This window comes from Pyxicephalus adspersus, chromosome 1 (assembly GCF_032062135.1).
Source record: "Pyxicephalus adspersus chromosome 1, UCB_Pads_2.0, whole genome shotgun sequence".
Lineage (NCBI taxonomy): Eukaryota > Metazoa > Chordata > Amphibia > Anura > Pyxicephalidae > Pyxicephalus > Pyxicephalus adspersus.
In genome coordinates, this window is record NC_092858.1 from 31,968,650 (window position 1) to 31,982,380 (window position 13,731).

The following is a 13,731-nucleotide window of genomic DNA, read 5'->3' on the forward strand; positions in this document are numbered from 1 at the left end:
AAAAAAAAATAAGACAGTGTCTTATCATCGGGGAAACAGGGTATGTGCTGTAGTTCTACTAGGATGAATACTACATTATGCGAGCATTAAACAGGACACCACCTAGTGGCAGGACTACTAATCACTGTATAATATGAGAAAGGTTGTTGCACCTATGGCTGTGGCTTTGTCAAAGCATCTGCTATCAGAGTATTCATGCACTCACATTACAATTTGTTCTGCAAGGTCTCAGATGTAATGGTACTATTGTTATGCTTCCACTGATTGTCTGTACTGTCTAATAAATATTTGCCATCAGGTAATTATGTTTGTTTAGTAGTGTGGAGTAGTATAGGGGTGTAATCTTATCTGTAGTGTTAATCCTCATTTTCTTCTCATGAACAGGTAGCCTGTTACTGCTTCCTAATCATAACCAGCATTGACAGTGTACACTAAACAGCCTCAAAGTCAGAGATGAGTTAAACGTGTTTCATTCGTAGTGTATGCATACAAGACACGGCAAACCACAGTGAATCTGAGAGAGGTGTGAAGTCAGAATGTATAGATTTACTAATAGGAAGTCCCAAATGTAGCTTTGTTGCAGCAAGCCCCCCTGCTGGTTTCCAGTGAAAACACATGTAGGACTTGCTAAGCCACAGTGCCACCAGCAGGCCATTTGGGGAGCTACAGGTTTCCTGCCACTAAATAAGCATCAAGTGGTTTAATACAGAGGCCCTCAACCCCCGGTACATGGCCCACTAGTAGGCTGTGGCCGTCTGACAGGTGGGCCACAGCTCTGGCCGATGCACCCCCCAGCGGGGTCAGGAGAAGGACTCTGCTTGGGGGGGCGCACTGGCCAGACTCATAGACCACATCTCCTGGAGACATCGCAGGCTCAGGGAGATGGGCAGGTCGCAGGCTTAACCCTGATTCTCGCATCATGATGTCACTCTGGGGGAAGTTTCTTCCTCTTTGAGTGACACATGGCTCCCTGCGCATGCGCAGTCCAGAGTCCGTGTATTTAGTGATCTGTGTGACTTGCAAAAGGTTGGGGACCACTGCTGTAATAAGTGTCCTACAGCTGTCTGGAAAATGACTGATTAGCATTGTTGCAATATGAAATGACTTCTCCTGAAGCTTATAGTTGTTTCAGTATTTCCAAAGTACATCTTATATAAACCCTGAGTGTACTAGCCTTTCTTCAGTTTACAATGCTATAGCTTTCTAATCAGGTATGGTTTACTGCTAAGATTTGCTTTCTTGTGTACTTTCTGTAGCTGATCTCACATTTTATTGCAGATTCACACTTGTGTGTATGTAAAATTTGTTGATCATTTATGCTCTGAGGATGACGCTTTTTTGATCATTATGTGTCAGCTCAGCTCTTTGGTTGTTTTGAGTCTATTAGCAGCCCTGATGCAGAATGCTGAAACAGTTCTTTAGATTGTGGTTGACTGATTTAGAGAGCTTATGGGATCTAGCCTAGATGGAAGTAAAGGGAAGCTGTTCATGCAAATTGGGAACTTGGTGTCTGGGAAGAACAGGGACTGGAGGTGGTTTAAAGGGGACCTAAACTAAAATTTTTACCTTAAATAAAAGGGTAGACAACCCTTTTAGATAAGGTAAAAATGACCTTCTTTTTTTTGAGGGGTTAAAAACAGAAAGGGAGTGAGGAGCCTCTTGGTATACCCACGTGATGAATCCCAGGAGACTTCTGGCTGCTCCTTCTGCATATGCCCAATCACAGAGCTTTATTTACAATGGGGAAAAAGAAAATGCCGATCTCAGGCATGGGCAATTAGATCAGCATTTTTCCCCCATCTACCACAGGCTAAGTCACCTGATCTCGCATCTGAGCAATGCGAGATTGGGTGACATAGGCAGAAGGTGGCAGAAGAGCAAAAAAGATGGTGGCACCCAGTGCAGGAATAAATGGGGATTCCGGGACAATGCAGCACCTGATCCAGAAAACCTCCGGAGGGGTTGACAGATCTTCGAAAGTAAAGGTGATTTTTTTAAAAAATGTTTTATTATAGTTTAATTCCACTGTAAATTAACCTGTGCTAGGTCATCAACTTACTATAGCTTCTGTGTTGTGGTTGTAGAGAAAAGGACATATGTGCTTATTTAAGAAATACCAAGCATGGCTTAAAGAGCACTGGGGTCCAACAAAAAGTGAATAGGATGTTTGAGGAGAAAGCCAAAAATTGCTAATACCATTTGCTTAACTGACACCAATGAAAGCAAAAAGCCTTATTTTCACTGACATTTAAAGAATTGTTTTTCATGTCATCGCTGATGTTGTGTTCAAGCCATAGTATTTTAAAAACAAATTTTTCTATAGAGCAAAGTACTGGTTGAAAACATATTGTGTTGTTGAGTTCTCTCAAATGACCTGTTTTGGTTCAGTAACACTGTGGGCAGGATTTAGGACTGTAAATTGAAGGATTTGCATCTTTCCCATGTTGCCTCAAAATGACTCTTTCCCACCACTGTTCCTCATTTCCCTCCACGTATTATTTAACACAATTGTTCCTGAGACATTTGGAGGTCTCCTATGGTATTTTGATACGTTTGGCTGCTGAAGTGAATCTTCTGAGACCATAACAAACCACCAGAATTTCTTCCCTATTGACTTGGTAATGACAAATGTTTTCAGATTGGGATTTGGTCTGTCCCTGAAAGTTTTGGGTGTGTTGCAACAAACAGGTCTAGAATTGAACAGTGACATGTTTAAGTAATGTTGGTCAGATTTATGTGCTAAGTTTTGCTATTGTAAGAACACATTAAATGTAATTAAACTGCTCTGTTTCAGGTGTGGTGATAACTAATAACACGCACCCTGTTCTCCAGCAACAAAGGAAATTAGAATTGGAGAGGAACAGAGAAACACACAAGTGAGTAATTGGCATACATAAAACTCCTATTTATGCATAATGGGTGGTTTGCTGTCTTCTATGCGGTAGAATATTTTATTTGAATTATATTGCCGACACACTTTTTCAGTCAATGACAATGATATACATACTTCTTGCCGATTTCACTTGTTTGAAATCTATCTATGTATTATATGTTTTACATCTATATATCCAAATAATCCACAATACAGTCATTGATTTCCCTCTGGAGAAATGATAGCCACAGAACCAAAGTTTGATATCAAATGCTTTATAGCTTTAAATTTACTGTCCTTGTCCTGGAACAGATAAGATTACAGTACATGTAAACCATAAATTAATATTTAGCTTGGTAAAGGGTCATGATTTATAAACAATTGTGTTTTTTTTTCAAAAATAAAAATCTCCTTTTTCACCTTTTTATTCTGCCCATGCTATTATACTTTAGGCCATTGGAAGCCACTTCCTGTCTACATGCACTTGCTCTAGAGAAGGCTGCCAGTGTGCAAGGGTGACAGTGCATAGACACAAAGGGAAGTCAGGAAAAGAGCAATATTGCCCTCAGGAAGCACCTGAACACAAAAAGTTGATAGGATTTCTGGGTATTTTTCTAATAAAGCAAACAGGTTTGGGACTATTGAAAATAAATATATATATTTTTTTTATTCGTATCATGTTAAAGTGTGGTGATTGTTGTATTTTGGTTTACAAATTTTACTTTAAATGATTCTGACTAATGACCTCTAGCATTGGAAACAGAGTCAGAGGTGTGTATTATCTGGTGAGAAGATATATGATAGATAAAGGTCTCCAATATAGCCCAATTGCCAACCCTAAGAATAATCAGAATGAACAAATAGAACGAGAAAGTAGGTTTTTTTTAGGCAAATAATTTCAGTTGTATTCAAGATAAAATCAAGTAGTACATTTAAACAAAGCAGTTTGGTATGACCTAAGACTTGGGTCTTGGTCATTACCAGTTTGGCCTTTAAAGGCACTAGACATTCAACTTTTAACTAGAATCTACAAATCCTTGGTAAATATGTCATATACATAAGTGGATTACCCGACGCGTTTCACCCAATCTGAGCTTCTTCAGGGGGTTGTACGTATAACAATAATGTACAGAAGTTAATTTGCAGTATCTATATGTATAACAAATACATTCAGTAAGTACAAATAATGATAATATTGGTGAGTACATAGTTAAGTAGTATATAAGTAACATGTCATAAGATGAACAACACAAACATTTGTTAAGAGCATAGTGACTGAAAATTTAGTTTATATAAATGTTTATACATATAGCAGTGATGTATGTATCAAATATTATTCTATACAAAGAAGTGTATATCAAAAGATAACTGGTAATAAGTGTCAGCCCAATAAAAGAGTCTCAGTAAATCTTCATAATAATCATGGATTGTGTATAGTTATTACAGCCTTTTATCATTATACAATAATGAATTAACCCCTTAGATTACTATACCAGCACTTCATTATTGTATAATTTAGGACTCACTAACTACTGAAACTATACCACAATACTACTCCAAATAGGGATTTTAAAAGGCTCTAATAACTATACACAATCCATGATTATTATGAAGATAATAAATAAGGGGACTCACTCATTTAGAAATATTAATTTCTAGCATTTTAATATTTATCTACACTTCCTGTCCTGGAGGGGTACCGGAAGATGATAGGAAGTGTATAGAAAGTGGGGGTATTTCTCCTTTTAGTCAGTTGTTAAAAGTTCCATGGTTTTTATATTCATTTTTCTGCCTAGTGCAAGAAATGGAATTTGCCTTTCATCCTAACATCCTTTCTGGGGCAAGGATGCTCAGACAATAATAAAAGATTGTCAGAAATTCTAAACTCCACTTTTTGTTTGTGTTGCCATTGGAATACAAATTTTCCCCTACAGCTGAAAAAATGTTACACATAAAACTAATGTTACATAAAAACAATTGTAACTAAATCTTGACTTGGTTCTAGGAGCTGCACATTTACCTACATTCTTCCGTCTTGCAGGTGGAAAGTGTATGCGGAAGGTGTACCTCACTGCATTGATATAGCTGATGATGATGCACAGAATCTGCCGCAGAATGACCAGTTCTCCTTCCAGAGGCAAACCAGTTTTGATTTTAGTGCCCTTTCTACGTATGTATCTACTATCTGCTTTACTAAATTTGTAGATCGGTTTCCTATTATCTCAAATTCTTTTAACAGCAAAGGCAAACACTTTTCCCAGACCTACAGCTTATGTGAATGTAAGTGATTGGTGGCATATGCAGCATTTTAAATAAAAATAGTAGGGTTTAATTAATAATTATAACATATAAAAATGTCCATCTAGTCATAGTTAGTCATATTCAACTAGACTTGCTCTCTTGCTGGGGATAAAAGACATTAACAAAACTTTCAGGTCCCATTCACGCTGTTCTGCATTTGCACAGGTAATACATGTTATGTTGTGTGTTAGCCGGTTGCATTAAGGCAGCCCATTTAATTTATTTTTTTGCAGGACGCTACAACACAATAGTCTTTTAGCATGGTGCATTGCCGTGCCATTTGTGAATGGCTGTGCAAACCTAGAAAACCATAGTGTGAATAGGCCTCAAAAGTAAGCAAATATAAGACTATATGTGGTAACAAAAGATACAATATGAAAATAAACATCACAAATATTAGCAAAATATATAGAAAACTTCCTCAATACATTTCCAGAATCATTCTAGTTTATCAACACATGTGAGACACTTAGTGTACAAAAGTAGGTATTGCCTTTTAATTTTTTATAGTGCCAACATATTACACAGCGCTTTTAGTTATGTCTCTAATTGTCCTTCAAAAGAAATCACAATCTAATGTCCCTACCATAGTCATATGTCATTAACACAGTCTAAGACCAATTTTTGAGGGAAAGTTATTTAACCTATTTTTTTTTATTTAAGAGTGAGGAAATTAATTAGGAGTTTTTTGAAGCGTGAGGAAATCCACACAATCATGGGAAAGGCATACAAACTCCTTGCAAATAGTGTCCTGGCCCAGATTCAAATCTGTTACCTAGTACTGCAAAAGCCAGAGTGCTAACAATTGAGCCAAACGTGCTTTCCTTCAAGTTGCCCAGCAAATGAGCACAACCATTCAAGACACTAGTACATTATGTAGCTATGACGCCTCTATTTTGCTGAATAAACATGGTAACAATTGTTTTTAAAATACATTGAAACAGAGAAGGAGATGTGATTGGTAGAGGATCAACTGACATTTAGAGGAAAAAAATCAAATCCCCAGAATTTATTAACAAAAGAAAAAATGGACCCAGTTTTACCAAATTAGCTCCGGACTCGCAATTGGCTGCTGGAATTTTATAGCCTTTCTGCAATCAGTCACCAGTGCCTGTTGTAGTGTTTAGCTGGGCTAATCTGTGCTGGAGAGAGTTTCGTCTGATTTACTGTTGCTGACTTTGCCTGTTTCTGACCCTGTGAGTTAATGCCACCTGGACCGACCTTTTGTCTGTGACCGTAACTCTCTTTCATCTGGTGGATGGACTATCTGTGAATGACCTCTGGCTCTGTATTCTGGACTTGGAATCTGGAGTCTGTTGGAATCTTTTTACTGCTTTATCTGTAGGCCCCTATTCCTCTGCCAGCTCTTCCCCAGGCACCATCCCTTGCGCACTAAGTCCTGGAGGCAACCGTGTGCTGGAAAACGCAACAGTCTCCCAAGGCTGAGGGGAGGCTGCTATAGGTGAAGAGTGTACTGTTAGATTGGAGGACTGCTGTCTGGCGAGTACTGTGCTGGACCAGGGTCTTACAGTTTCCTAAAAGTTCAATTACACCATTCATTTAGGGTTGAATGTTTTACATTCTAATAAAAAGCCTTTCAACAATAGGCATTGAAGGCATCCATTGAATTGGAAGTCAGTCTCTTCTTGTTACGCGTTTTCAAGCCTTTCAGCTACTTCTTCAGACACATACTTGTATTTAAAAAACTTAATTTATTCATGCCAAAAATAAATTGATTCACAAACCCATGCCTTCTTGGTGGAGCATTATTGGATGACATATAGCCAACATCACATTGGGTGTCTGGGGTGGACAATAATCCTGTAGATGAGGTAGCCACTTAACCAAAAGGTCTACATGCGTCTAAACATTCTGAAGGGACAGAACCCTTGCTGTGTTTGGATGTGTCTAGCTATTTTGATTTTTTATATACCTCGTCTGAAGGAATTCCCCCCCAGGCATTCTGACTGCACCTTAGTATCTGCTTCTCATGGAGATGGGCTGAGATTGCTTGTCCTGTATACTGGCATGAGCTGATCTTCTGTCTTGTATGCTGGTCCACCTGGAGATGGGCCAAGAATTCCTGTGCTGTATGTTGGTCTAACCTGGAGATATTGTCTGTGCTGTAAGGTAATTTCAAAGGCATTTGCAAGGTACTGCATTATTTGTAAGATCAACATGAATGTTTCAGATTTCTCTCTCTTTCCCTCTAAATGATTACCAATACACTATAGTTCTCCTCACTGAGTATTGTCTGAGGGCATATCTAGCAAAGCTTTACACTCAAGCAATGGTTTTTCTTTTTACTTCCTGGTGTCCACCTAAGAATGGTTGTTACCTGGTATGTGTTGGTTATAGCCTGTAGCCTAAAGTCCTAATAGTTCTGACCCTTCCGAGATGTACTGTATGGAATTGGCTGTAGCAGACTCCTGTGTACCAGCTTTATCATTTCTGTAATGCAGATTTTAATAGTCGTTATCTTTTTTCTCTACTTTCAGTCGTTTAGAAGCAACGCTTAATGGATATGCTTTCAACACTGATTCATGGCATGTCCTAGAAGACATCAAACTGTTGTCCATCCTGCGAAGATCAAGCAATGCAGGTGTGTAAAATCTGCTTCCTAATTTCCAATATTCCTTATTCTTTATTAAACTGAACATAGTAATTAAACATAATCTGTAAATATATATCCTTAAAATCCACCTGTGGAGCAAAAAGCAACAGATTTAGTAAACGTACCCATCAGGACATAATCATCTTCCCTTTTCTGTTTAGCTACCAAAAGCAAAAATGGTTAGTAAACTTGTGCCCTGAAGGTTAGATTAGGCTAATAGCTCTCTCCCCACATCCATGTGACCCATACCTAAGCACAAGTGCTGCTTAGTGGGAGGGAGGGGAATAAGCCACCACAGCCAAGAACTGTTAAACTGCAATATAATGGGTCTGATTTATTACAGCTCTCCAAGGCTGGAGAGGATAGACTTACATCAGTGAAGCTGGGTGATCCAGCAAACCTGAAATGGATTTGGTCCAGGAGTAAAAACATTTGCTAGCAAATAGCAAATGACTTTGAAGAAATCTATTCCAGATCTATTTGCTGGATCACTCAACTTCATTGATGAAAATGTATCCTCTCCAGCCTTGGGGAGCTTTAAAAAATCAGACCCAAGGTCTTTTAAAAAAAAAATTGCTTTCCCACTACTATAGAAGAAGCTAAATAATTATCTGTCCGGGTGATGAGCAAAAGCTTTGCACTCTAGCAGTGATGGGAGAGCTGCTGCCATTTGACATTTCTAGGTGTGTTGACCAACTTTAAAGGCTTTTGTACACTGGACCACCTTCTCAGTGCCCCTTCTTTTTCTAAAGAATATCATAATCTTTCAAACTCTTGTATTTTAGATATAGTGAGTAAGATATGGAAAGAAGATTCTTTCTTTGGAAGTCAATATCTGACTGGAGTTAATCCTACTGCGATCAAGAAATGCTTTAAAGTTCCAGAGAACTTCCCAGTAACCGACCACATGGTGGCTCCATCCCTGGGGGCTTCCACAAACCTACAAAAAGAACTCCAGGTACAGTTATTAGGGGGGATATCAAGATGTAATGCAATAAAATTAGCTGGCAATAAAGTGTTCAAATTTTATTTCTAGTAGCTAAAGCTGTGTCAGTTTATATTTTGGATTTCCTAGCATTTTCTGTCTGGGTGGCAGTGTTCAGCAGGAACGATAAAAGAGATGGAAGGAGAAGAGGAAAGCCATAGCCAGCTCATTGATTTGGTCAAATGTATAGAAAAACATTGCTTATGTACATAACTAAGTTAAATTCAAATATTTCTACTCTCACCTTTTTTAGAATGGTCACATTTTCCTGGCAGACTATGAGGTTCTCCAGGGTGTTCCTTCCAATACTATTAATGGAAAGCCACAATACATTGCAGCCCCTTTGTGTCTACTGTGGAAGAATCCTCAGGATCAGCTTGTCCCAATAGCCATCCAGGTATTTTTCAATTTTTGTAATAGTTAATAGCTGTTTAAACTGCATTTCTAAATCCTTAAAACGCTGCATAATTATTAGTAATACTTTTCTGTATAAGACTATTATTAAAACCTAATGAAAAACCATGAAAACTAATTTGTTCTCTATCTTCTTTATACATTTGAATTATTTGTACTTGATACTTTTGTAATTGTAATTTACTAATTGTAGTATTTTAATGTAATAAAATATTTAATAGAACAAGAACAAAATATTACTGGCTACTTTCCTTTAAACAGTATCTTTGTATTTAAGTTATCTCAGACCCCTGGAGAAAATGTTCCAATCTTCCTACCCAGTGACTCAGAAAATGATTGGTTACTGGCCAAGATCTGGGTGCGTAGTGCTGACTTCCAGGTACATGAAGTTGACACTCACCTCCTCCGCACCCATCTTTTAGCTGAGGTCTTCTCGGTTGCAACCACTCGCCAACTTCCAATGGGGCACCCAGTGTATAAGGTAAGTAATGCCTCTAAAATGATTACGATTATGTAGAAAAATTGACTGTTTATTAGCAGAATTGCCAGAAAATAAGTCACATTTATGATAAAAGTTCTAGACAGACCACAATTTTTGGTATAGACATGGGGACCTGATTTATTAAAGCTCTCCAAGGCTGGAGAAGATACACTTTCATCAGTGAAGCTGGGTCATCCAACAAACCTGAAATGGATTTCTTAAAATCATTTGCTATCTGCTAGGTTTGCTGGATGACCCAGATTCACTGATAAAAGTGTATCTTCTCCAGCCTTGGAGGGCTTAATAAATCAGGCCCATTTTGAAAAAGGCTTGTAGACCCTAATAATTTGCTGCATTGTGATTAGGCAAGATGGTGGTTGTGCAAATATGATTTAGTCCAAATATATTACATGACATGGCATTTCCTCAATATTTGGACATTTATCATTGTGATAGTATACATTTTTGCAAAAGCTTAAGGTGAATCTTTTGATTTAGGTTCATGATAGGGTGGGGGACAATAGTGGGTTGTTAATACTGATCAGATCAATATAGGGGTGGCTGATGATAGCTGATAACAAAATCATATTATTAGTAGGGGCAGAGACATTAACAAAAATCAGTATTGTTTGTGTGGAGGTTGGAACATTTGTGATGTTGTTAGTTTTGTCACTACCTCCTGGTGACCCCCATGCCCCTTATTTCCTACCCTGGTTTCACAGAATAAAAATGTGATGAGCCCCCCCTTTCGTATACAACCTGAAAGAATATTTTTGCAGGTGTTGTGTTTAGGAGTTAGCTCATCATAAGTGCCATTGCACTGTTAGTGAATATGTCTGTGAAGTTTCTCATTCATCCAGATTATTGTATATGTAGTATTAGTCACTGGACTCAACTTGTACTTGTAATGTTGAAGAAATGTTGCAGCTTTCCAAGCCACTTTGTCTGTTCTACCACTGAGGGAAAATACCCCAGCATTTGTATTCACACAGAACAAATATCTCTATCCAATCACCATGGAATGTAACATTGCAGATGTTGATTGTCCAAAACTGTGAGGTGTGAAATTTGCTGAATTGCTCTGTTCTATTAGCATATTTCCCATGCTTGGTTTCAGGGAGTCTGCAAAGTTGTAATACCTTGAATTACATGTCTGATAGTATGAATTGTCTAAAGGACAGGGTAGAGATTTTAAAATGACATTATAGGTGAAAGACAGATGGTCAATTTAGTGAATAGCCTTATTTGCTGCCTTTATTTAGAAATTTTAAACTTTACAAACTTTACAAACTACTATAGGAAAATGCCTGCATTATACCAATAACAAACTATGTTTGCAATTTTATGAATATTACTAAAATAATCCCTCTTTTTATGCCTCTATGGCATTTACATACTGTGGAATACTTTTTTTAGTAATAGGCACGAATTGGCTAACATACTGAAATGTGCACATACATGCAAATGTAAGTGTTGCATATTAGTTAATTATTATTTTAAGTAAAGCAAGTATATAAAACACTCCAGTTTCCTCCCACATCCCTAAAACATACTAGTAGGTTAATTGGTTTCCCCTGGAATAAACCTATTCGGGATTAGGAACAAAAAACTAGAACCATGGTGGGGACATTTAATTGTAATCTCTTCTTAGTGATGTTGGAAATCTGCTATATATTATGTTGGTATTTTAAAGAATACATATAAATAATATAATTCAGTTGTATCTCTAAAACTCAGACTAACCAATGGTTTTAATTATTTTATTTGTTTTTTTTCTATTTTAGCTGATTATTCCACACCTTCGCTATACACTGGAAATTAATGTCTTTGCAAGGAAGCAGCTCATAGGACCAAATGGCACGTTTGATCAAGTAAGAACGAAATCAGTGGCTTCATTTTGCTTCCTACTTCATTGTTAACCAGATGTTTGTGTACAGTGATAAACTGTATGTCAAGGAAAAAAAAAACACAACCTTTTCAGTACATCTCTGCTGTACATGCATTTTTCCTAAAATTTTGTCTTGAAAAACATTGAACTTGAACTGGTAATCTGCCAGAAATATAGTAAAAGTGTGTTCCTAACTTCCTGATTAGGCTAAGAAGAAAGCTATCTATCGCTCTGGTAGAACATAATAATATATAATAAGGTGCTGTAGTAAAATTTGTAGTAACCCCATTAATTTTTCCCAACTGAATTTTGGGATTTTTTTTTCAGAACAGAGCTTCAGACTATTTATTTATTTATACATGCAGTTTTTGACAATTTGACAATATAGTTTCTGATTCCTAATTTATCTGCAACAACCCAGAAAACAAAACCTGGAAAAAGCAAATGATAGAAAAAAATAGTATATGTTGAAACTTGTCATCCCTGTTTTATCACTCTTGTTAGATTTAGTTACATGATGACGTTTTTACATGTTTTTTGTTCTCTCCTAAGGCTTTAGTGACTGGGAATGGAGGGGTCCCAGTACTTCTGAAGAAATCGATGGCTAGGGTGACTTATGGCAGCCTTTGTCTCCCTGATGATATAAAGAGCAGGGGCATGGAGTACATTCCTAATTACCTGTACAGGGATGATGGCATGAAGATCTGGGCAGCTTTGGAGAGGTAGAGACCTTCCATATTTAGGGATAAAAATTAATGTTTTAGTGCCAAAGGCAAACAGCTAAATGCATATATATGGAAGCAATTATACATGCTAAGGAATGTGAATTTTTGTCCATCCAGTTTAGAGATTTGCACAGCCACCAGATATCCACAGGCTCTGTCTGGAGAGACAGAAGATATACTTTTCCACTGTTGCAACTAAAATCTAAGTAAACGTCCAAAAAAAATCTGTTTTTGTCCTCCATAAACTGATTATCATAATGCAGGAGTGTGCTTGCATGGTGCAGTGCTGTTAGAAATAGCTTTGGTGGCAAAAGAGATGTTATAGTATCTTCTGTCAATTAACAGACAACTTATTTATTTTTAGCATGTTTACTGTAAGCAGACGAGCACTATAGAAACATATGATTTTCTCTTTGTGTGGCATCTCCTCCAGTTGTGCTGTGTGGTGGATTGCAAGAGACTGATATCATAATAAATTCATGTATTTACACTGCTTTCCTTTCTAGCTTTGTGTCTGATATAATTAACTACTATTATAAAAGTGATGATATGGTCAAGAAAGATCCTGAACTTCAGGCCTGGGTAGCTGAGATCTTCAAGGAAGGATTCCTGCAAAATAAATCTTCAGGTATGATTCCACTCCTGTGTTCTAAGTGTACTAAGTCACCTGAATCGTCGTGTTTGTACCACATCTTCCAAATCTAAGCTCACCTTCTGTCCATGGGAAGATGCGGCATAAACAACCATTCAAGTGAAAGGAAATTGCTTTTTTCTAAATCTTGGTTCTCTGGTCTGTGACAGAAGTCCCATCCTCCTTGGAAACTAAAGATTCTCTGATCAAGTACCTGACAATGGTGATCTTCACGTGTTCTGCTCAGCATGCAGCTGTCAACAGTGGTCAGGTAAGTTGCATAACATGACCCAGAATTAAAACTGCATACACTTTGACAGTTAATAGCATTTGCCCACATCTTTGTCAATCAAAACAGCAATCAGATTTAGGTTTTGGTGCTTAATTGGTTCAATAAATGTATCTCTGGTCACTTTGGTACTGATCCTCAGACATGTTTCTGGTGGTGTCATGATGACATAGATTGTGTCTCTGTTGAGATTTTGCTGCTGGTAACAGTTTTACTAGTTGTGTGCTTTTTGTCAATAAAATAAAAAACAAAACAAGAATTTTTAAATATACATATTTTTTTTACTAATACAGCACAGACAAAGGTAACAAACCATACCCTTAGAATGGGTCTCTGTAATGCTAAATTAGAATAAATAAATTCATGTAAATATTTTAATAGTAGTTAGGCAACCAATATTTGCATTAACCATTTCTTTCTGGTTTTATATGTCTAAAAGTGGTACATTGTTTTTCATGAAAATATATTTTACAGTATAATATAATAGTGTGTATATAAATATATATATATATATATATATATATATATATA

The 13,731-nt window shown here is 37.2% G+C and overlaps 1 protein-coding gene across 2 annotated transcripts in view; it reads left to right on the top strand.

The window, feature by feature from the left end:
• Positions 1-13,731, top strand: part of LOC140326658 (hydroperoxide isomerase ALOXE3-like) — an 18,227-nt gene that overhangs the window by 2,324 nt on the left and 2,172 nt on the right. For both annotated transcript variants that reach the window (XM_072405479.1, XM_072405471.1), the window contains exons 3-12: positions 2,795-2,876; positions 4,914-5,042; positions 7,672-7,775; positions 8,573-8,745; positions 9,026-9,169; positions 9,464-9,667; positions 11,452-11,538; positions 12,108-12,277; positions 12,787-12,908; positions 13,082-13,182. In XM_072405479.1, the coding sequence (XP_072261580.1) occupies positions 2,795-2,876; positions 4,914-5,042; positions 7,672-7,775; positions 8,573-8,745; positions 9,026-9,169; positions 9,464-9,667; positions 11,452-11,538; positions 12,108-12,277; positions 12,787-12,908; positions 13,082-13,182 (1,316 nt within the window). The remainder of the gene's footprint in view (positions 1-2,794; positions 2,877-4,913; positions 5,043-7,671; positions 7,776-8,572; positions 8,746-9,025; positions 9,170-9,463; positions 9,668-11,451; positions 11,539-12,107; positions 12,278-12,786; positions 12,909-13,081; positions 13,183-13,731) is intronic.